A 21,420-nucleotide genomic window follows, 5' to 3' on the forward strand; every position below is an offset into this window, starting at 1 on the left:
AGAAATTTGCCAAGAAAACCTCATGATAAGTTCACCTTAGGATCACCATAAGTCAAAAACTACTTGAAGACACACAACAACAATAACAACAAATGTACTATAAGAGCCATGGTGAAGTAGTTTGAGGATTGGACTACGACTCTGGAGATTACGTTTTGATTGCCCACTGAGCACGGAACCAAGTAGGTCACACAATCTCAGCCCCACAAAAACCCATGATAGATTTGCCTTAGGTCCGCCATAAATTAGAAACAACTTGAAGACACACAGCAGCAATAATACATTGTACAGTGATCTGCCTTTGCAAATGCAAGATGTCCAAAAAACTGTGGCCAGGCAGCTAACCAAGGCTGCAGGATACACACAACTTCCCTGTTGTAATAGCTTCACTGGTCAATTTCTAAGCATAATATTCAAAGCTCTTGTCATAATGCTGTAAAGCACTAGATGCCTTGGGTCCAGACTTGACTTTATCAGACTGGCAAAGAAGACGGGAGCATCCTGACAGCATGCTCCTGTCAATATTGGGCAGTAACACAAATATTATTGCACAATCTCGCGATTATCATGCGATTTTTCCCTGAATAAAGGGGCATTCTAGTGCTGCTTTTTATTCACAGGATTTTCCCATTAATAAAAAGCTGTGCTAGAATGCCTCTTTATTCACGGGATAATCTTGACATCATGTGATAATCTTCATGTTATTGTGGGACATTGATGGGAGCATACTGCTATGTTCCCCAGCAGGGTCTTTTAATAGAGGGTGCTGCTCTTTTCTTATTGTTCTGCTTTAAATGGTTTTAAACTGATTTGCATTGATGCTGCTTTAATAGAATAGTGTGCTTTGTTGAAAACTTCTTTGTTACAAGCAATTTTAAAACTGCATTTGGCTTTAATCTATATTGTACCTTGGGTACCAGATTGGAAGAAAAGTGGGATAGAAAAGAAGTTAATAAATAAAGTACAGTAATAGGTTACTTTGTGGATATTCTAGCCAAAGTAACTGTTAATTTAAACATTTGAGCTGCATAACTGTGATTTAAGTGATTCGGTACAATATGATCATTACACCAGTACTTTACTCCTTGTGTAGTCCAGGTGTTTATTGGGGAAGAAATGTAGGTCCCATGCATTTCCCTGTGGAGGATGGCTGATTGTTTCAGAAGTGTTTAGACATTTTTTTCTTGGTCTTCAATTCTGGGTTCTTGATCATGCCTTGTTTTAATGTGTTAATTAAATGTGTTAATGGTCTCAGTTTCTTAAGGCTAACTATAGTTTAGGTCATCCTTCCAAACAATACTGCAAGCCATGGTGTGATCCTGGTTTGGTTGGATTACTCATACCACAGTTATACAGTTCAAAAGATGCAGCAAATGGCAGTTTGAGAAAACCAGAAAATCTATGAAATTACATATGAGAAGAGAAAGGAAGGTGGTGAAGGGAGAACTAAAATTCTGTCTTTGTTTTTTTGATCCTGCATGGTTTGGAGTATTAGAACAGTGTTTGTTGTTTTTGAGAAGTAATTTGAATTGCTCCATCATAGTTACAATCATTAGAACATACTCATGTGAAGAAATCTATTTCCAAGTTAATCTTATTGCATTAACATGGGTATGTCCACCTAAATGTGGCCACCATCAACTCTGGTCAGTTGCAGTCCTCCATTGTGTGATTCTCAATATGTATACAAGTGCACAAAGAAAGACCATGTAGTGGTTTGAGCATTGGACTATGATTCTGGAGACCAAGGTTCAAATCCCTGCTTGGCCATGGAAATCCACTGGGTGACCTTGGGCAAGTCACGTGCTCTCAGCCTCAAAGAAAGACAAAGACAAGCACCCTCTGAACAAATCTTGTCAAGAAAACCTCATGATAGGGTTGCCTTAGGTTAGGTTCACCATAGGTTGGAAGCAATTTGAAGCCACACATCAGTGAAGAAAGACAGATAGAATATACTTTGTATTTAATCAGGTTCCAACTGGGGTATTCTAGGGGTGTTTCTACACCGTAGAAATAATTCCATTTGAACCACTTTAAATCCTTGGCTCTAGCTGATTGGTAATTTTAAAAGGTCTTAAGTTCTTCTTTGCCAAAGAGTGCTGGTGCTAACAAAACTACAAATCTCAAAATTCTGTAGGATGGAGCTGTGGCAGTTAGTGGTGTCAAACGGCATTATTTCTGCAGCGAAGATATACACTAGATCTTGAATTTGCAGATCCTAATAGTGTTCATATGTAAAATAGGTGGAGGGGGATGTGTGTTTCTGAACAATCAATTTTACCTGCAATGGCCTCATTCTGCTACACCAAAAATATTTGTCAGCTTGTAGCAGACCAGCTCCTGAACTTAAATTGGGAGATGATTGGAAGCAACATGAACAGCTGCAGTATGTTAATGTAGCAAATTCCCTGAAGAGAAAATGTTTGCTTTATTATAGCTTTTTAAATCACACTATTAAAAAATCAGTTGTTGATAGAGCTATTATTTCTGAATTTACATGGTAGAGCTTTCTTTTATTTACCTTTTTTATTAATAAGAATAGCTTCACTTACAATATAATAGAACTGAAGCTTTGTTATACTTGGCTGTAGTAAGTGACAAATTACTTTTGCCATCAGTTTTGCAATTTTCCACTAGGGAGCTAGATTATGGTCTTGTAAAATGGAGCACCACTCCTATAATACCTTAATTAACTACATTTATTTTAGCTTTTTACCATTGAAAATATCACTGGTACATCAAGATGACTTGGATTTATTTCCTCATACTCTGTATGGCTGTATGTATGTAGAGTTTCTATACAATTCTGTACAAATGTGTACATCTCTTTTGAACTCTGACTCTGCCACAGCCCCTTATTATAGAGCATACTGATAAAAGCTACAGACAAAGTGCAATCCATGGGTTGCATGCGGACCTTGAGGCACCTAGGTGTGACCCCTAAAGCCCCCAAACTATTTGTTTTTTTAAAAAAAACATTGAGCCAATTTGGGGTGGTTTTTGCCCAAAAGCTGTCCAAACTGCCCAAACCACATCAGTTTGGTTCCCTTGACCATCTAAAGCCTCCCAACCTCCCCAAAGAACAAACACACACACACACACACACACACACACACACACACACACAAATCAGCCCAAAAGGCAACAAATGTGACGTCATATCACTTCAGGCATGCTTGCTGGGCAGGCACAGGCTGGTAAAATGCTTGATGTCCCTTGCAAGATTGCCCATTCCAGTTGTAAAGCAAAATGGCAAATGGAGGCCCAGGATTGATCCACCCCTTGTTTTAGTCCAAATGTGATAGTAGGTGTAGTGTTGGAGCTTCATTTATCAGATGACTGGCTGCAGATACAGTAACTCCAAGTAGCACAGCCAAGGTTGTCCTTGTAGTCTACTCCTCAGTGGTGGGGGTGGTGCACAAGGACCTCTCCAGAGAAAAGGTGGCTTCCAACATTTCTGTGTATTTAATATAACCCAAAGAACATGGTGGTAGGTGGTGTGAGGATGTTGCATAAATATACCTTCCAGGAGACATCATTACAACCTTCTGATCTTCCCCTGCCACCATGCATTAACTTCCTGGTTTGCTCATCCTGAAAGGTGGTAAATCTGCAATGGACCCTAGTGGTGGGACCATACCGCTACAGAAAGGTGGCAGGCAAAAAGTATTCCACCCCTGCTTGGCATGAGTAGAAAGGAGAATTGTCCTCAAGAATTCTCTGAGCCTTCCCTCCCCTCAGGCATCTGTATTATTGCTACTGATGAACTGTGTTCCTAAAAAGCGCAATGCCATCAGTATTCCCTCTTCTTTGTTGGCTTATTTAATATATTTTCTCTTTTCTCTCTCTCCCTCCTTCCCTTTTTTGTCTTGCGTAGCTCAACAGTGGAAAAATATGGGAGACGACAGGCCATTTGTGTGCAGTGCCCCAGGCTGTGGACAGGTACGTTTACAGTATACTTTATTGCATGTGTGTCGTTGTGAATCAAAGTGGCTGTTTTATCACTAAGGGAAAGAGTTTAAAGCCAGTGTTTTACGTGATCATTGGAGGTAATCAGATCTGAGGATTTGCAGTGTGTAAATCCAAGTTACGAGCAAGTGCAAAGGCTCCAAAGTAATGAAATTTGCCTGGCTATTGTGCTGGAGTGGTGTTCTGCCCCCCCCCCCCCTTCCAGGTCATATCCATGAAATTCAGAGGGAAAAAAGTGATATACTGATCTATAGTTAACCTAGTTTCTTTTTATTTGAGACTTATTTAACCAGAGAAGATCCCTCACATTTGTTAGCTGGCCCTGTGTATTTTTGAAAAGTGGCTTGTGGTTATTTTAGTGTTAGCAATTTATTAAATTTGTCTATTGTTCCATAGTAGGGTGTGCTTGAGTGTTGTATGGTAAAATGCCATATACAAACAAAGGAAAGAACAAGGGCAGAGAAAACAAACAAATTCTTCTGGCTCAGAACCCTAACTTTGGGGATCTGTATGGTGCGTCAGGATCGCACTCTTTTGGTTACCTTAAGTAGCTCATGGGCTCAGAAAATTTTTATCTTTCATTCCTGGATGTTTTGTTTTCAGACTGATAAATAAACTGGCTTATTTATATTCATGGGTAGGTAAGTGAAGGTTTGTGACTCAGATGATGAATTTTCTTAATTGGCCTTTGCAATGAACTGGCTTCAGTCAGACACCTAGATCTGAATCATTTGTTAATCCACCTAGAGGAGGCCTGTTGAATCAATGGGATTTTCCAGTTTATTTCCTGCATTGCAAGAGATTGGACTATATAGCCCTTGTGCTCCCTTCCAACTTAAGATTCTATGAATCACCATTCAACTGTTTATCAAATAGGTCTGTCTAATTGGGACCAATGGAATGAAGACCCAAATATTCGAAGATCTATGTTGTTTTGGTTCTGTCTTTCTCCTACGTGTGCATGCAAGCAAAGGCTAAAGGAGTTATAACATTTTAGATGCTTTACCAGGGAATTATTCCTGTATATGAGTATTCAAATTTCTGCAATATGATGTGTAAACATCTTTAAAAGAGAGCAAAGTCATGTCCTGAAGTTCACACATGAAGCAATTCAAGTTGGTGTAGGAGCTCACATCAAAAGTAGGTCCCATTGAGATCAGCAAGGCTCATTCTTGTACTGCTTAGTAGCAAAACTGAAATTAGTAGCTTTCTTGCAGTACAGTATCCAAAATGTTTGGAACCAGAAGCATTTTGAATGTCATATTTATTTATTTATTTTGGATTTTAGAATCCCTGTATTTGCACATAAATACATAATGAAATATAGTACATTGAAGTTAGGACCCAAATATAAACATGAAATTCATTTATTATGTTTCACATACACCTTATACACATAGCCTGAAGGTAATTTTATATACAATATTTTTGTGCATGGAAAGCAAAGGTGTCATTATCTCAGGTGCCCATGAAAAAAGTTATGGTTTTTGGAATATTTTGGATGTTGGTATTCCAGATAAGGGAGACTTGATCTGTATATCAGGGACCAGTGAAGTTTGTGTTCTGCCACTCTCACATTTTCCTCATATGGACAGCATGATATGTGTGTCAGACAAAAGCAACTTGACGAAAATGGAATAATCTGAAATGACTTGGTTGCATCAAATCTGAAATACACATTTTCTCTAATTTCCCTCCTCCCCCCCAAAAAAGCACTCCCCAGTGAAACCTTTTGCCAAGATATTGTTTTGAACTCTAGTGGCAAGGAGAGGGGACCATTGCAGTGTGAATGTATCGTCTAGCAGTCTGTATTCATTGTGGGCACACTATGAAATGACAGTATTCGTTGTGCCATAATATATTTTTTTCATCTATAGGTGCTATCCCATGTGCTCATTGTATAAATGACACTGAACTAAGCAGTCCTTTACTAGGTGACAATAACGTATGCTTCCAGGAGTAGGGGAATCCTCACCAGAAGCTAGTGAGAATAAACTGTACTGCTAGTGGAACAGTACATTTTCTGGCACCATGAAGACTAAGAAAGTATGTCATAGTATGGTGTAAATGTTTGTGGACACAGTCTACTTTTATTTTATGTTTAAAATGCCATAAGCCTTTTCATTGTGTTTTCTGTAACAGACTAGTAAGGGTGCCTCCATGAGCATTGTTACACTACAAATAGTGAACCTTGAGGCTTGACTGACTCTTCTCTATTGCACGGTTTTGGAGAAAATCAAGGGGTGCTTTATGTAGCAGGTGTGTCTGTTGTATATCTGTTCCAGCATATCTATTGAATGTGTTTTTGTAATGGAGATACGTGTATGTGAATATGTAGCTAAAAGTATTTTTTGTGGCAAGGACATGTAATTATCAATAGGCCAGGAAGATGTGTCCAGTTGAGGGTCATCACCATATGTCCACTATATCTTCCCCCTGTATTTGTGATTGTAGTTGTTTCTTTTAAAAACAGGCAGCCTGCATATTACATGAGGGAACCATTCCAGGATCCTTTGCATAATAATATTTTGGCATAAACTCTGGAACGCTATTTCTCTTACCTGAAATAAATGACAGAGTGTTCTCTTTAGGCATTTTCTAGATTATCTGGCATGATTCTATGATATGCTTCTGCCGATAGTTGATAATAAAGTCACACTGGGAGACCTACAAATGCCAATAATAATAATAATAATAATAATAATAATAATTTATTTATTTGTATCCTGCTCTCCCTTTTGAGGATCGAGGCAGGTAACAGCAAACCAATTAACAATTACATAAACAATGATAAAATATTCTCTAATCACCATTAACCCTCCCTCCCTTCCCTAGAAAATGTTGTCTCTCGAAATCTCTAGGTTTTCCAATGTGACTCTACCTACCATAGAATCATTCTGGAGTACCTAGAAAATGCATGGAGAGAGCAGATTTTTTGACACTTTAATGTGAACCCATGTTATACAAAGCTGAGTAATACACGAGCCAACTGTACGATGTTGTTCATAGCATGAGTACCTTGGAAATGTTTCTGTTCCATGGAGTATTTAGCTGTCTTCAAAGTGGTATGTTCCAAGATAGAACTTTCCTGTCTGAGTTAGAACAGCTTACCCCATTTTTCTTTGTGAAAGAAAAGCAAGAGGAAAAAAAAAATCCTACTGTACTTCATACCTACCCTTGCATTCACTTTAGCTGGAAGTGAATGTCATTTTCCAATTGGGGTGGAGGCTCAAGAGCTCATGCAATACTAAAGTGGAAGTAATTTCATTATATCCATCAACATCACTATACTATTGCATTTGGCATTGACCTTATGCTGAAAAGTACAGGATGTCTTCTGATGTCACTTTACTCAATAACTGTTACAAATGAAATTAAGATTTGCTTTGCAGTTTGTGAAACATAGAAAAGAACAGGCACTTTTGCCCCAGGGGTTCTCTTTTATTTGTCTGTGTTTGTTTCTAAAACAGATAAAAAGAAGAAATTAAACAAGTTCGAAATGTGGCCGTACTCCATTTCTTCATTGTGTCTTGGAAAGTGACTGTCCATTCAATATTTCAGTATTTGAGGTCTGTAAATACCTCTGTGCCATTGGCTGATTGCTTCATTCCTAGAGCCTTCATAGTTACTACTGGGCTTTTAATGGGTCTGTAAACATGGACTTGGAAGGGCAGCTATGAAGGAACTAGACAAGATCTTTTTTTTTTTAAATACTTTATTTCACAATGTAAGACATACAATTCATAATCAGATCCTTCAGTTGACATAAGTTCAGTCAAATTAACTTGCTTTAACAGAGAACTTTTAAAAGAACAATTATTATTTAAGCTAGCAGCCATAACATCTGAATTGTATTTTGTTACTTAATATTGGTGTAGTCCTACACAATCGTGGGGAAAAAACTGGTTTAAGCATAGCAAAACAGAAGCAACCTGGTGTTGGGGGTATAAGGAACCTGGGTTCCCTCCCCCCACCAAACAAAAAAAAATACCTGGCTTGGAGAGAGTCCGAAATTCGCATTTCGTCTATATTATTATATATACAATATATTGTCAATTGACAGACATAATAATGTAGATATGGTTATAGAAATAAGTTCCGCCCAAACTATAGCCTTTTGTACAAGATCTTGAAGTATAAATCTAGATTATTGAATACTAAAGTTAGGATGGCCAGTACCACTATATTTCCCTTTACTGTGTATGGTTGTGAAAGCTGGACAGTGAAGAGAGCTGATAGAAAACCAACTCATCTGAAATGTGGTGCTGGAGGAGAGTTATGCAGATACCATTAACTACCAAAAAGACAAATAAATGGGTCATAGAGCAAATCAAACCTGAACTCTTCCTAGAGGCCAAGATGACTACATTGAGACTGTCATACTTTAGACTTCTCTTGAGAAGATATGATTCACTAGAAAAGACAATAATACTTAGTAAAGTAGATGGCAGGAAGAAAAGAGGAAAACCGCATTTCAGATTTATAGATTCTATCAAGGAAGCCACGTGCCCTGAGTCTGGAAGACCTGAGCAGGCCTGTTGAAGGTAGCTCTTGGAGGTCTCTCATTCATGAGGTTGCCATAGGTTGATGTCGACTTGACGGCAGTTAACAACAACAAACATGTATTTGGTTGCTAGGTCTTTAATGGCTGTTATTTTTGGATTCCCTACACAATCACTTCCCAGCAGTAAGCTTGGTGTGACACAGCTGAGTTCTAAATGTACTGCATATACTTCTTTTAAAATGATTTTACTGAAGGTCGTTTATCTAGTTTCTTTTCTAAGAGGACAGGTGACAAGTCTTTCCATTCCTCTCCACATTCTCTCCCCTTACCCCCACTCTCTGTTCTAAAGTAGTTGCTCAACAAGAATGTGTCTCTTAAGGGGAGCGAGGGCAGGAAAATCTAAAACTTTGTGCGCCTGGGACTATATGCAGTCTGGAGTCACACTGATGTGGTCTCTTTATTTTAAATCAAATTAAGCAGCAAATGGCTGTTTGCTATCTCAATAGCCTTGAAACATTTTTGGTTTGCACCCACATTGTGCCACTTGAAATTCCTTGGTAGTAAATAGTCTGCAATCTCGAGTTGTTTTTGCTGACTTAACAAGGTATTCCCATGCATGTTTCCTTAGTATGTGCCTGTTTTAGTGGGATGTACTCCTTTATAAAGCGTACATAGGATTGTAGACTTAGCGGTGGTACACACAAGCACTTTGTTACGCCCTGGTGACAAAATTAGGGTTTGCTACGGCGCAGCACCTATATGCATCAAGCCCTAATATTGGCGCCATTATGCCCGACACACCTCTGGGCGGCTCCTTTTTTGCTGTGCAGCATTGCCTCCTTGTTTGGTTGCTGCAGCAATGCAGCGCAGCAAAGAGGGGCGGCGTTTTGCGGCCCATGCGTACCGCCCCTTAGAAAAGCAATGTTAAGATATTCTAAGTCTCCTTTTACCACCAGCTGCTTAGGGCAAGATAGTTCTCCCCATTTGACAATTAAGTAGTAAATGACATGGCTGTCTACGAAGGCCAACTATCACATATTAGCAGAATACTTGTGTAAAGATGAAAAAGGATGGCTCTATAGAAGAAAATTGCAGGACACCCTTCCACCCCACCCCAGCTGCAGATACACTTGTCTGCTTTTTTTGGAGAATTAACACACTTCACTTTTAAAGCTGCTATATTTTTTGGAAAGTGTGGAAAACATTTTCTTTTTTAAGAAAATCCCCTGTTCTGGCCATTAAAGCTTATAAGTTCCTATGTGACTTTGAAAGAACCAATGGTAATAAGAAGAACACTGGTATTGGTTTGTCAAGGACCACTGTGACATAAATACTAACAAAAATTCAATCCTTTCTTAGTAGATTATCTTTTTAAAAACAACTTAAAAATCCATATAGCTGTCTAGTTGCATTAATGTGATCCTTCTCCCCTCTCTTCCCAAAAATACTTACACTTAGAGAAGCCATTTATAAAACATGCTGGAAGGCACAGGTTACCAGTATGTTTTCAGCCAGAATTTAAACACCAGGTGTTTAAGGGCTGAGTGGAATTAAGTTGTTCAAACAGGTCAAGTAAATAGTAGAATATAAAGTCTTCTTGCTTCTGGATAAGGTGCTAACATTTGGTTTGCTGAACATGGGATCAAAGTGGAAAGTGGCACTGGTGAAAACTGCACATTCTGTCTTTCAGGCATCCTGTTTGGACTTCATTCAAACAACTAATGACCACAAAGTATCTGCTAGGGCACACTCTTAATTTAGTCTTCCACCAGAGAGTTTCAGAGTAGTACATGCAATCATGATCCCCATTTTTGATATAAATATCTTGTGAGGTGAGTCAGGTTAATATATGTTGACTGCCCCAAGGTTGCTCAAGAGCTTATGAGAGATTATTTTATCTTATTTTTCTAACAGTGAACTTCTACATCTCCTAATATATGAACAAATAGCATCCTCAGAGAAACTGGTTGTTTGAATCAGGCCAGAGGAGAAATGCAAAGAGCGAGAGTGTTGTCTTTCAGACATTTTCCAAGAGTTGTGCAGATCTTTCATGCTTGGGATAATGGATCCACACTGGAATGAACCAGAAGACTATATTCTTTACATTAGATTTTAATATTAGATTTTCTGCTATTGGACATACATTGATGTAACACACTTGTTTACGATCTTTTAATACAGGATATTTATCATTTATGCATTTATTATATTATAGTAATTCATCTAGATTGGTAAAGTTTGCTGTCTGCATGAATTCTAGCATTTACACATAACAGATAAAAATGTCCTTCATTATTAGTGTTGTCCATTATTGTTGTTGTGTGCCTCCTAGTCTTCTTTGACTTATGGAAGACCCCAAAGCAAATCTATCATAGAGTTTTCTTGGCAAGTTTCTTCAGAGGGGGTTTGCAATTGTCATCCTCCAAGCCTGAGAAAGAGTGACTTGCCTGAGGTCACCCATTGGGTTTTTATGCTCATGCAGGGATTTGAACCCTAGTCTCTAGTTGTAGTCCAGAGCTTACATTGTGCTAGTTCTCTCAGCACTGTCCTAACCGACTGTAATTGTAGATCCTTTGGTTACATAAACTATAATAGAAGTATATCTGTTTCTGTGTAGCTTTTGTAATGCTAAGGCATCTATACTAGTGAAGGAGATGTCTCAGAAGAAACAGCTCCAGGTTTTTAGCTGAAAGTGTCAAGTGAAATAGATCCAAACAGTTGTATTGGCAGAGGCATGGGGCATCCCCAAATAGCTACTTAAAATAATCTTCTAAAGCTATTTAAAATATTCTGAGATAATAAAGCACACCCTCAGTGGAGCAGAATGTGAGCAATAAACTTTAGCAGTGTTGTTAAAGCAGAAGGGTATTGACTAAAAATGTATAATGATGCAACCTTCTCATTAGACCTGCTGAAATACACTCTTGTATTAACTGTCTCAGAAACATAAAATTGCTGTCGCTAGAAGAAAGGTCTGATAGCCATTTTACGCAGGTGAATTGCCATATAAGGGAATGGGTTCAGACTGATTTTTTTTTCCATAGGGAAGTATCACACATCCACTTCACAGCTTGACTTATTACTATAGCATGCATTGGTCCTTACAGAAAGTTTTTCACAAGAGTGTACTTCAGTGGCTGGCAAAATTTAAATTGTACTTAGAGCACAGTAAGTACTTGCACAGAGTCTGTTCCCAGCAGTGCAGCTCAGCACTCAATACACGTCCCTTTCAGCAGTAATGAGGCCTGTGTGACACACCAGATGTTGCTGGGTTGCAGCTCCCACCAGCTAGAGTCAACAGAGCTGGTGGTTAGGGATAACAGGAGCTGCAGCCTAATAAAATATACAGGGTCGCATGTTTCCCATTCCTGTCTTAGATGACTAAGCTACTTGGATATTGCTACAGCATTCTGCCACATGTCTTCCAGGTGATACTGAGCACCTTGTGGTACCATAAAACTTCAAATAAAGTAGCCTTCCTTTCTGAAGCGATTCTAAAATTCTCATTGTGATGTTCAACTTAATGCTTTTCTGGATGTCAGAATACAGCAGCTCATAGTTAATGCTATGCATTCCCTTCCATTTCCACCCACTTTATTAAATCCTAAACACATGGTGTTTGTAGATAGCAATATAAAGTATTTAAAGTAGAAGACTGTCATTGCTATGCTTTATCCAGCATGGCTGCCTTGTTGCAGAGGGTTGTTTTACTTTCTTTTTTAACGAGTGGTGCAGTAACACTGGTTGTATTCTGTAAAGCTGAGAATCTAGACAGCTACCAAGGGGTTGGGGGGTGGGTGGGAATCGGAACATTTCACTTTTTAATACTTACCACAAATCACCACTTAGAGTTTGATCGCATCACTACTTTTATACAAGCCATTTCCTCAAACAATTGTCTGCTTCTTAAACCTACCTCTTGGACAATTTATTCCCCTTAAGCCCATACTACTAAGGGTGTCATCTATGGAACGTCCAAGAAATCAAAAGCTCAGAACCTGTATGAGGCCAGAAAATGACTCCCCTTCTTTGTGCTTTATTGTATCCTCTTATCTTGTCATATAATAGAAATAATGTTTATGGCACTGAAGCCTCAGCATCACTTGGCATTTAACCAACCTCAAAAGTAGTTTATTGCTTTGTATACTCTGCCACTATAACCATTATCCCTTAAATCTCTATTGCTTTGTAATATACGAGCCAACAAATGGCTTCTGTGATTGGCTAAACATGGCACTGAAGCTAAGGTGTGTTTTATAGCTGGTATAATACAAACCAATATAGATTATTCCTGTTATACAAGCCCTTGTATTAAAAAGATGGAGAGTGGGGTTGGGAGAAGGGGGAAGGTGCCCTCGCCTTCTTTCAAGAAGCTTTTTCAGTGGCAAGCTGCCCTTGTTGTCTTTGACTTTTTAGTAGCAAATCACGTGGTTGTAGAAAAGATCTCATCTTTGCACATTGGTGCATTCAAACATAAAACCCTCCATCCATTTAGAGTGCTTCCCACTACTCTCCCCATCTACACTAAGCCTTTGTTGGTAGTTGACTAGTGATGGTAGGTTGTAGGCCCCAACCCCATTTTCAAATAGCTGTCTAAAATGTGCATGATGAATGCCCCCCCCCCCCTGCAATTCCTGGCCCACTGAAACTTACAAAATTGAACAAGTGCTGGTGGAGGGAAAGCTTCCCCCATTTGCTTTTGAATCCTTACATTTTCTGAATGTTGATTTAGAGAAAGGGGATATTTGGGACAGAGGTGTCTATGGTGGACGGGCAATTTCCAAAAGAGATGTTTCTTCTGTAGTCAGTCCCTGTAAGTAGATGAGATTAGAAGAGAAAACAAACTGCCAGTCCCATTTGGCATCCTATTCTAATTTTGTATAAGAGGCTGGATTCTTTAATCCTGTGTCAGTGTTGGTCAAGTATGGGGAACTTGGTCAAGTATGGGGAACTTCCAGATATGTGGGATAGCTCCTTTAGTCCCTTAACATTGGCAATGATAACTGTCTTTTGGAAGTTGAAGTCCAAAACATTTAGAGGGCCAAAGTTGCCTCACCACTGGTCTAGGTTTCCCTCCCCCCCTTTTTTTCTTCCCCAGAATTCTTCTTTGATGGGCCAGCCATACTGCTCAGCATTTTATACATTTCCTTCTCCTGATTACATTGATGTGAGCTCAGTCTGTGGATTAACTTTCAGTTGAAACCTGTGATCAAGGACAGGGTGCTTTATTAGCTGAAATCTCACTATACAGTATATACATTTGCTTAGTCCTTGCTCTTTGGAGTTCATTACAGTAATATGTGGAAGGGAGAGTTATGAAGTTGGTCCTAAAGAACACATCCCTGGATTTAGAAAAAAAGTCTCAGATCACTCTAGGAGTCCATCTGACTCAGTTGTGCCTACATTGCTTGGTAGCATTTCTAAGCATTTTCAAGCAGGAATCTTTCCCATCCCAACCTTGGGATGTCCAGGATTGAACCTAGATTTATTGCACACAAAATGGGAAGCATGTGCTTTGAAGTTTTTGCTTCAGCCTGGTGGTCGTGGTTGCTGATTACAGATAGTGATGCCCCAAGATAGATGCTTGACACCTGGCATTTATACAGTGTTCAATGTTCTAGCTGGCCCCGTGTTTTTTAAGTTTTGCAAGAAACTGCTGGGAGAGACTGTCCAAGGATATATGCTGAAATGTCACCAGCATATGGATTTAATTTCCCACTTTCATCTAAGTCAAGTGAGAAGCATAAGTGCCAAGGTTGTGTCTAGTGTTGGTAATAGACTGGGACTGTGTAATGAAATTGGATTTTGTTTAAGTGAAGGTTCTGTAGGTAAGTGATTTGTTTTGTGAAATGATGTTCAGTCTGTTGTAGATAAAGTTGCATCTCAGGCCAGGTTTGAAATCTGAGGGTGGAGCAGATAGTTTCAGTTCTATGCAGTATCTATCATTTTTGGAAGTTGATGCACCAACAGCAGCCTTTTTTAGTTATGGACTCTATGACAACAAAGTCTGTACTGGTAACATCCAGGATTAACTCCTGTAATGTATTCAAGGCTATCTTTTAAAGGCTGCGTGAACATTAGTTCCAAAATAATAATAAAAAAGGCTTTAGGTTTCTAATTGTATCAGGCACTGGGAACATAAATCCGCCCTCTGTATCCAGGGATTCTGCATGCACAGATTCAGCCATCCACAGCTTGCAGATATTTTTTTAAAAAAATAAATAAATCCCAAAAGCAAACCTTGATTTTGCCATTTTGTATAAGGGGCACCATTTTACATCCCCATTGTATATAATGGGACTTGCATATCCACAAGATTTTGATATCTACAAGGTTTGATGGAACCAAATCCCAGTGGATACCAAGGTACATCAATACCTAAACAAATTTGCTGACTTCTATTCTGTTCCTGAGCATTATTCAGTGCATTGGCATTTACCTCTTAGTGACCCACATGACTTGGGACCCACATAACTCCCACATCAACCTGCCTATATATTATCAATGGAAGCTTTTTTCTAGTTGCTCTCTCGATCCGAGTTGTGGCTGTGGACTTCTGAGGAGAGAGCTTGTTCATTGGGGCCTCATTTTCTGGAATTTTCCTCCCAGGAGAGCTGGTCCAGCTCATAGATAAAAATCATCAGCAGCTAAAGATCTTTTTGTTCCCCGGGGATTCTTGGTTCAGGGCTTTGCTGTTTTATTGCTCTTTTTTGTAAAATTGTGTCTATATGTGAATTCTATTTTATTCTTTGTTGTAAACTGCCCTGGAAATCGTTTGGCTGAAGGGCAAAATATACTATACATATGTAAATTAAATGAACTGATACTTTTAGGTGAAGCTTTGGAGTGGGTGTGAAGTCCTTCAGAACTGACTGCCCAGTTATTGGATATGCATCTTATGTGTGCATAATGCTGTAGTTGGTGTCCAAAGACATCTTTAGCATGTGCTTATTAAGTACCTGTTGATAGCTCCCCTTATAGCAGATACAGACCAAGCTTGTACGGAACTGCATGCTAGTAACCTGTTAAGAATCCCTCCACACAAGTATGGTCCAGCTTTTTAAAAAATACACTCGTCCCTCCATGAACTGAGTCTTTGAAATGTTTTTGAGGCTAATACACTTGGCAGACTTGCAAGGCTGGGTAGCCAAATGTTAGAGCAATAGTGACCATGCCACTATATACACTGTAGCAGTGTATACAGGTACTTCTTAGACACGAGGGAGGTACCTCCATCTTTTTAGATACCCTGTTAGCTCACTACACCACATTAGTACAAAACAAGCATTGGCAGGTAAAAACCTGTTGTGTAGCGGTACCCTAAGGGCTCACTATATTACTCTCAATTTAGAGGCTTAAATGCAGCCAAAGGCACCTTTGGTGTATCAGAAAAACCATGTCTGAGTAAGTTAGATTTGCTTCAGTCCATCTGCAAGATACTTGCATACTAAGTTTACAAAAGCTGTCTTGTTTTATGGGGTACATATTATGAAACTGAAGTAAACAAACCCACCAGTCAGACTCTTGAAATTGCAGTTGTCTGTTGGCAATATCATCATATATTTGTCACACAGCGCAATTGCCCTTTTTCCTTTCATATTTGGCTCAAAAAGGGGGGGGGTCTCTCTAAGTGGGAATGTGGTAAACTAATTTTTGAATAATAAGTTTGAGAAGTCATCTGAAGCCAGTGAACATTTAATTTTTAACACGCCTATAACTTAAAAATGGCCAAACCAATTTAAACCAAATTGGATAATAAAGAAAGAGCTCCTGGGCTGAGTTTGTGTATGCCAAGTTCCAGCCTAGAATGAATTTTTATGACCAAATTATAAACCCCTTAGAAATGAGGGTTTAAAATGAAAATGTTGACAGACCTTTAACGACAAAAGCACTATAGCATGTTCTGTGCTCTAAAATATAATTAAAGGCTTAAATATTGTTTAATAGCGGCCCTTCCAGTAATCTGAAAGCTTAATCATTCTTACAGTGAGGATTCATTGCAAACCTTAAGGACCCGTTGAGCCCCACATGCTGTGGCTGTATCAACACAAGCACTTGTCTGTCAAATGTAAATTAAGTCTGGACAGCTCTCCAGATCCCTTCCTCTTCTAAATAAGAGGCAGCTGGCTTGATAACATTCTGCTTTGCAAGTGTAATGAAACCTAAAACCTCTAGGCCACAGTCTGAGTAGGTGAGGAGGTAAAGGCTCGGTGCAATGTTAAAACAGTTTGCCCCTGATTGCCTTTTTGAAGGCCTCTCCCATGTTGAATGCAACAGAATCCAAAGTAAAAACTTCAATGGGCCAACTCCAAAGCAAAAACTACATCGTGTTTGCTTTGAAAGCTTCACTGGCTTCTTCATCAGGCAAAGTCTTAAAAATCTTACAATGAAGAAAGGTGCCAATATTAGAGGCACACACCTGCATTTTATCTCAGATAATACTCTGTTGTCAGTTAAGATGGTATTAAAGGATCTAAATGCAAGCAGAAGCCACTCTCCAACAGAAGCCACTCTTCAACAGAAAAGTAACTTCCCTTGAGATCCAGCTGTCTGGATCCCATTGACATCTCTCACATGTTCCGACATCTATATAAAACAAAGGCAGCAGGATTGATTTTAGTCAAAATGTTAGTCAAAAAAAGACCGCAAAAATAGAGTTGACTTATCCACAGGTCAATGTTAGTACTGTACTTTAACTCTTATTTTAAAAAAGGTACCATCCCAAGGTGAAAGGTAAGAGTGTAATCTGCCCTGGAAGCACTGACCCCGCTGTATTCTGTCATCTATCCAGCTTTTAGAATGAGCACAGATGCAGTAGTTAGGCCTGCTTGAATTTTGTTAAGTTCTTTGACACTGTTTTCCTTTGCTTCATCCTTTAGATGCTTTGTTACGCAGCCCTAAGTCTTACCTTCGACTTATCCACAGGTCATATCAAAATCCATAATTTTGGCCCCCAAACCTGCCCTTGACTTACGTATGTGGTTGACTTATAGTTGAGTATATATGATAAATTACACGCCATGCCCATTATTGATCTGCAAAAGAATGAGGCTGGAGTGACATTAGGGAAAAAGTAACTAAATTTTTGAAAAACACAAACTTTTTAAAACATTTTGTTCTTAACTGCCATCAAGGTGACCCACAAGTTTTCAATTTTTATTGCTATTCACATCCACTGCCTGCTTATAAAGGTGTGTCCCTAGGCATTTCACTCTGTGCATCTAAGGAAGTAAGCTTAAGTCTATGAAAGTTTATGCTACCAACTTCTTGTTTAGTTTCAAACATGCTACAATATCCCTTTGCATACTGATCCAGACTAAAACAACTTTAAATCCTGATAACATCAGCCTGCCATGCTTAAATTAGTATGTATATACTAGCAGTATAAGCTTATATAGAACTAAGCCCTCTAGTGTGCATGTGTGTGTAAACTACCTTCAAGTCAGCACCAACTTATGGCAGCCCTATGAAAGAGACATATCCTAGGCTCCCTGTCCTCAATAGTCCTATTGAGATCTTGCAGACTCAAAGCCATGGCTTCTTTGATTGAGTCCATTCATCTGGAATACAGTCTTCTACTTGTCCAACTGCCTCCTATTTTGTCAGGAATTATTGTCTTTCCTAATAAGTCGTGTCTTTCCATGATATAACCAAAGTACGACAGTGTCAGTTTAGTCATCTTGGTTTCTAGTTCAGGCTTGATTTGCTCTAGGATCCATGGTACCTGCAGAACTCTTCTCCAATACCATATTTCAGTTGTGTTGATTTTCTTCCTGGTTTCATTTTCTGACGCTATCACTTTTTTCATTTTGGATTGTCTCATCAGATTGTCATTGCAAAAGATATTCAAAAGGAGGTTTACTGTGTCTTCTTCGGTGCAGTAATAACAAGCGCTAGCTATGGTGGCGATGCTATTGGCTTTGAGAGATCCTCCACTAGTGCCACCTCCCACTCCTGCTATTTGGCACTTCTAGTCTGCCTCCTTAACAAAAGCCTGTCTGACACGGTATACCCTTCCAGCAGCATTGCTGCCATCAGCATAACCTCTTGCTTCACAGGAGTATGCAATCCCACCACTGTGAAAAGATAGTGCTGTTGGGGGATTTGTTTGTTTGTTTGGTTTGGTTTGGTTTGGTTTTTTGGCTGTTATGGTTTCCTCTGGGAGGTTGAACCATTTTACTGTGGGGTTTTTTCAAGCTACTTCCCAAAGTAGCTAGTGTGAAGCAGTCCACACTTTACAGAACGTTTATACAGAAGGCCCTTCTCTGTGGGACTTGTTTAATGTTTGCTTTTCTATCTGAAAACATAAAACATCAGCCACAATGATTTTTAAAAAGCCTTAAACGAAGGTATAATTCAGTGCTATATTGTGCATATAATCAGAGCTTGAAAAAAATATTCTTAGTCTACAGCTCCCAGGCCTAAATCCAGCTGTTAGTATCTGGTAGATTTAGATTTTTTGAATCACTTGTGTAACGGTAACTCAACTCAACTGTTAAATAAATCACATTGATTCAGTGGGTGAGATTTAAGCCCAGCCCTCTCGGTTCCCCAGACAGCATGTCCCTTTCTCCCAAGCCCTGCAGTAACAACAGTCATCAAATCTGCCACTGGATGAAGAATGCTGAGAAGCCTTCCAGTGGATCTCCTTAGCTTTGGCACAGAGAACACTCTTGTGTTTTCATTGATCATGGATATTACTTCAGTAAATAAGAAAAAACAACCAAAGCTGCATTTGGTGTCCAGGCTGGGGACCAGCATTGCTGTACCTTACTCCAGACCAGGAATATATATGTTCCTATACCCAGGTCTCAGGGCCAGTTCCTGGGGCTTTGAGGCAAGAGCCTCAAGGCAGGTTTTGTTTACAGCTACAAGTGGGAAGGTTTGATGAGTTAATAAAATGGCTGTCCTTAGTAAAGAGAGAGCTTGACACAGATTTGTCATTGCAGTAGCGCTATGAATCTGTGTGGTTTGTGGCTAATTCTGAGCATTGTTGCAATGCTATGTTCTTATTCTTGGCACGGTTGGAGGTTAGTGAGTAACTGTGAGTGACATTCTTATGCAATGCCCCACCACTTCTTTGGGGTTTGAACTCAATCTAGGTTCTTTACTTACTAGAACATATTTATTTTTTTATTTATGCCCCACTTTTCTTTTACAAATAAACCTGGCATTTAAAAACAACCGGCAGTCACTAAAACAATACACGACATTCTGAAAATGACAGTTTAACATCATCAGCATTACAGTGACATTGGATCAGGAGTACACCAAGATAATGTGTCTCATCTTTCCTGGAGAATGAGTCCACTGTACTCTGTAACACTTTAATCAGTCCCTCCAGCAACAGTTCTTCTGCTTTCTCTGAATTAAGTTAAATCATTGTTTATATAGAGTTCTTCAGGTGTAATGTTTCAAGATAATGTGATTAGAAATTGAGTGTTAGTGTGGGGTAGTGGCTAAAGCCATATTTGTATAGCCCACTGACAGTTTGTGTAACACAGCACTTCCTAGACTAGTAGCATTTATTTACATTAACTGGGAATACTTGTCTGATCTGAAACCAAGGCATTAAGGCTCTTAGTTTGGGTGGGTGCTAATTTTTATGGTTGGTGTCGTGACTTGGGATAAATTAGTACTGCTTACTTCAGAAGCACACTTGATCCAGCGTTGTCATTGGTGGCAATGAAGAATTGGTGCTAATTGATGAAAGGGAGGTTTGTTTGACTCAGAAACCTTTTTGACAGTTTCCATTTCTTTGATTGCAACTCTGTCCATGGTTTATGACTAGAGCTAGAAGCCACCAGAAGTCCATAAAATCAAACTGTTTTATGTTTATGAGTTATTGCTTGGGGCAAGTGTTCAACTGAAGGAGTTCCAACTGTGAGTGTCTGATTGCATTATTCCCTCAGGCAAGCCACTGCTGACTGTGTGTTAATCAAATAACAAAGCATTACACTTCCAGCTCTTTCAACAATTTCAGAGTACTTTAGGGTGTCTTACAGTATGCATTTTTGAAATAATTTGAAATCTGAGTTTGATATGGAAACCAGTGGAGTTAGATACAAAGATGTGATCTTCAGTCATCCCTGGACTTCAGCCCCAAAATGTGGGACCCCAACTTTGTCTTAATTTACCCTGTCCCCTGAAAAGAGAAATTAAACCGGTGCTTGAATGGAGGTGGGAAAGGTAGAATAGTGTAACAAAAATTGTGTGTACAGTTTCAACCAACTCTTCTGTGCATTACACAGCCTTCTAAAACAGTAGGTGATACTGGTGTCACAAACGATAACTAGGATGCATGCTCTGTGTGGTCTCTCTGATGGACAAAAAATTATATATTTCAGTCTCAGGATCAACTTAAAGCTATAAAAATGAGTCACCAAGTGACACAATGTTGAAACATGTTTTTTTATGCAACATTAATGTTACCCAACTGCGGCCTTGGATCCCATTCTGGGAGATAGGCAGGATATAAATTAAATAGTGTGTTTGGGGGAAGAAGGTAAGCAAGGTGTTCCTCGGGTAAATGGAATGGTGCACATTTGACCATCCTTCAAGAACATAACATGCAGGGATTCTGTCCCAGAATTGTGGAAGGACTCGCCTAGCAGACAAGTCAGTATGGAAAGGGTCCTCTTTAGTATAATCTACAGTTGAGGAAATAAATGGGGTCTCTAACAAAGACAGAAGCAATGAGAAAGGAAAATGGCAAAATCTGTAAATGCTGTACAGTGTTTGTGTAAAACTTACTCTAATGGATTATGAAACCTTGGTAGAATTCATGGTAGGTAGCCCTACTATTAGGTAAAATGAGGCATGTGCCTTAAGCAGCAGTTGTTGGGGTATCATCCATTTCTCTTGAACATCCCATTGATTCCCTTTTCTTGGAAGACAGAGCTGTGTGTGGTACATTCCCCCTTCCTTAACTAGCATCTTGGTTGCTT

General features: G+C 39.2%; 1 protein-coding gene across 2 annotated transcripts in view; it reads left to right on the forward strand.

Moving 5' to 3' along the window:
- LOC149322674 (cyclic AMP-dependent transcription factor ATF-7) overlaps nt 1-21,420 on the forward strand; it is a 134,184-nt gene that overhangs the window by 37,001 nt on the left and 75,763 nt on the right. For both annotated transcript variants that reach the window (XM_089481287.1, XM_089481294.1), the window contains exon 2: nt 3,878-3,942. In XM_089481287.1, coding sequence (XP_089337413.1) covers nt 3,895-3,942 — 48 coding nt within the window. In that variant the 5' untranslated portion in view covers nt 3,878-3,894. The remainder of the gene's footprint in view (nt 1-3,877; nt 3,943-21,420) is intronic.

This window comes from Sceloporus occidentalis, unplaced genomic scaffold (genome assembly GCF_023333645.1).
Source record: "Sceloporus occidentalis isolate IW3139 unplaced genomic scaffold, rSceOcc1.0.p SCAF_1, whole genome shotgun sequence".
Classification (NCBI taxonomy): domain Eukaryota; kingdom Metazoa; phylum Chordata; class Lepidosauria; order Squamata; family Phrynosomatidae; genus Sceloporus; species Sceloporus occidentalis.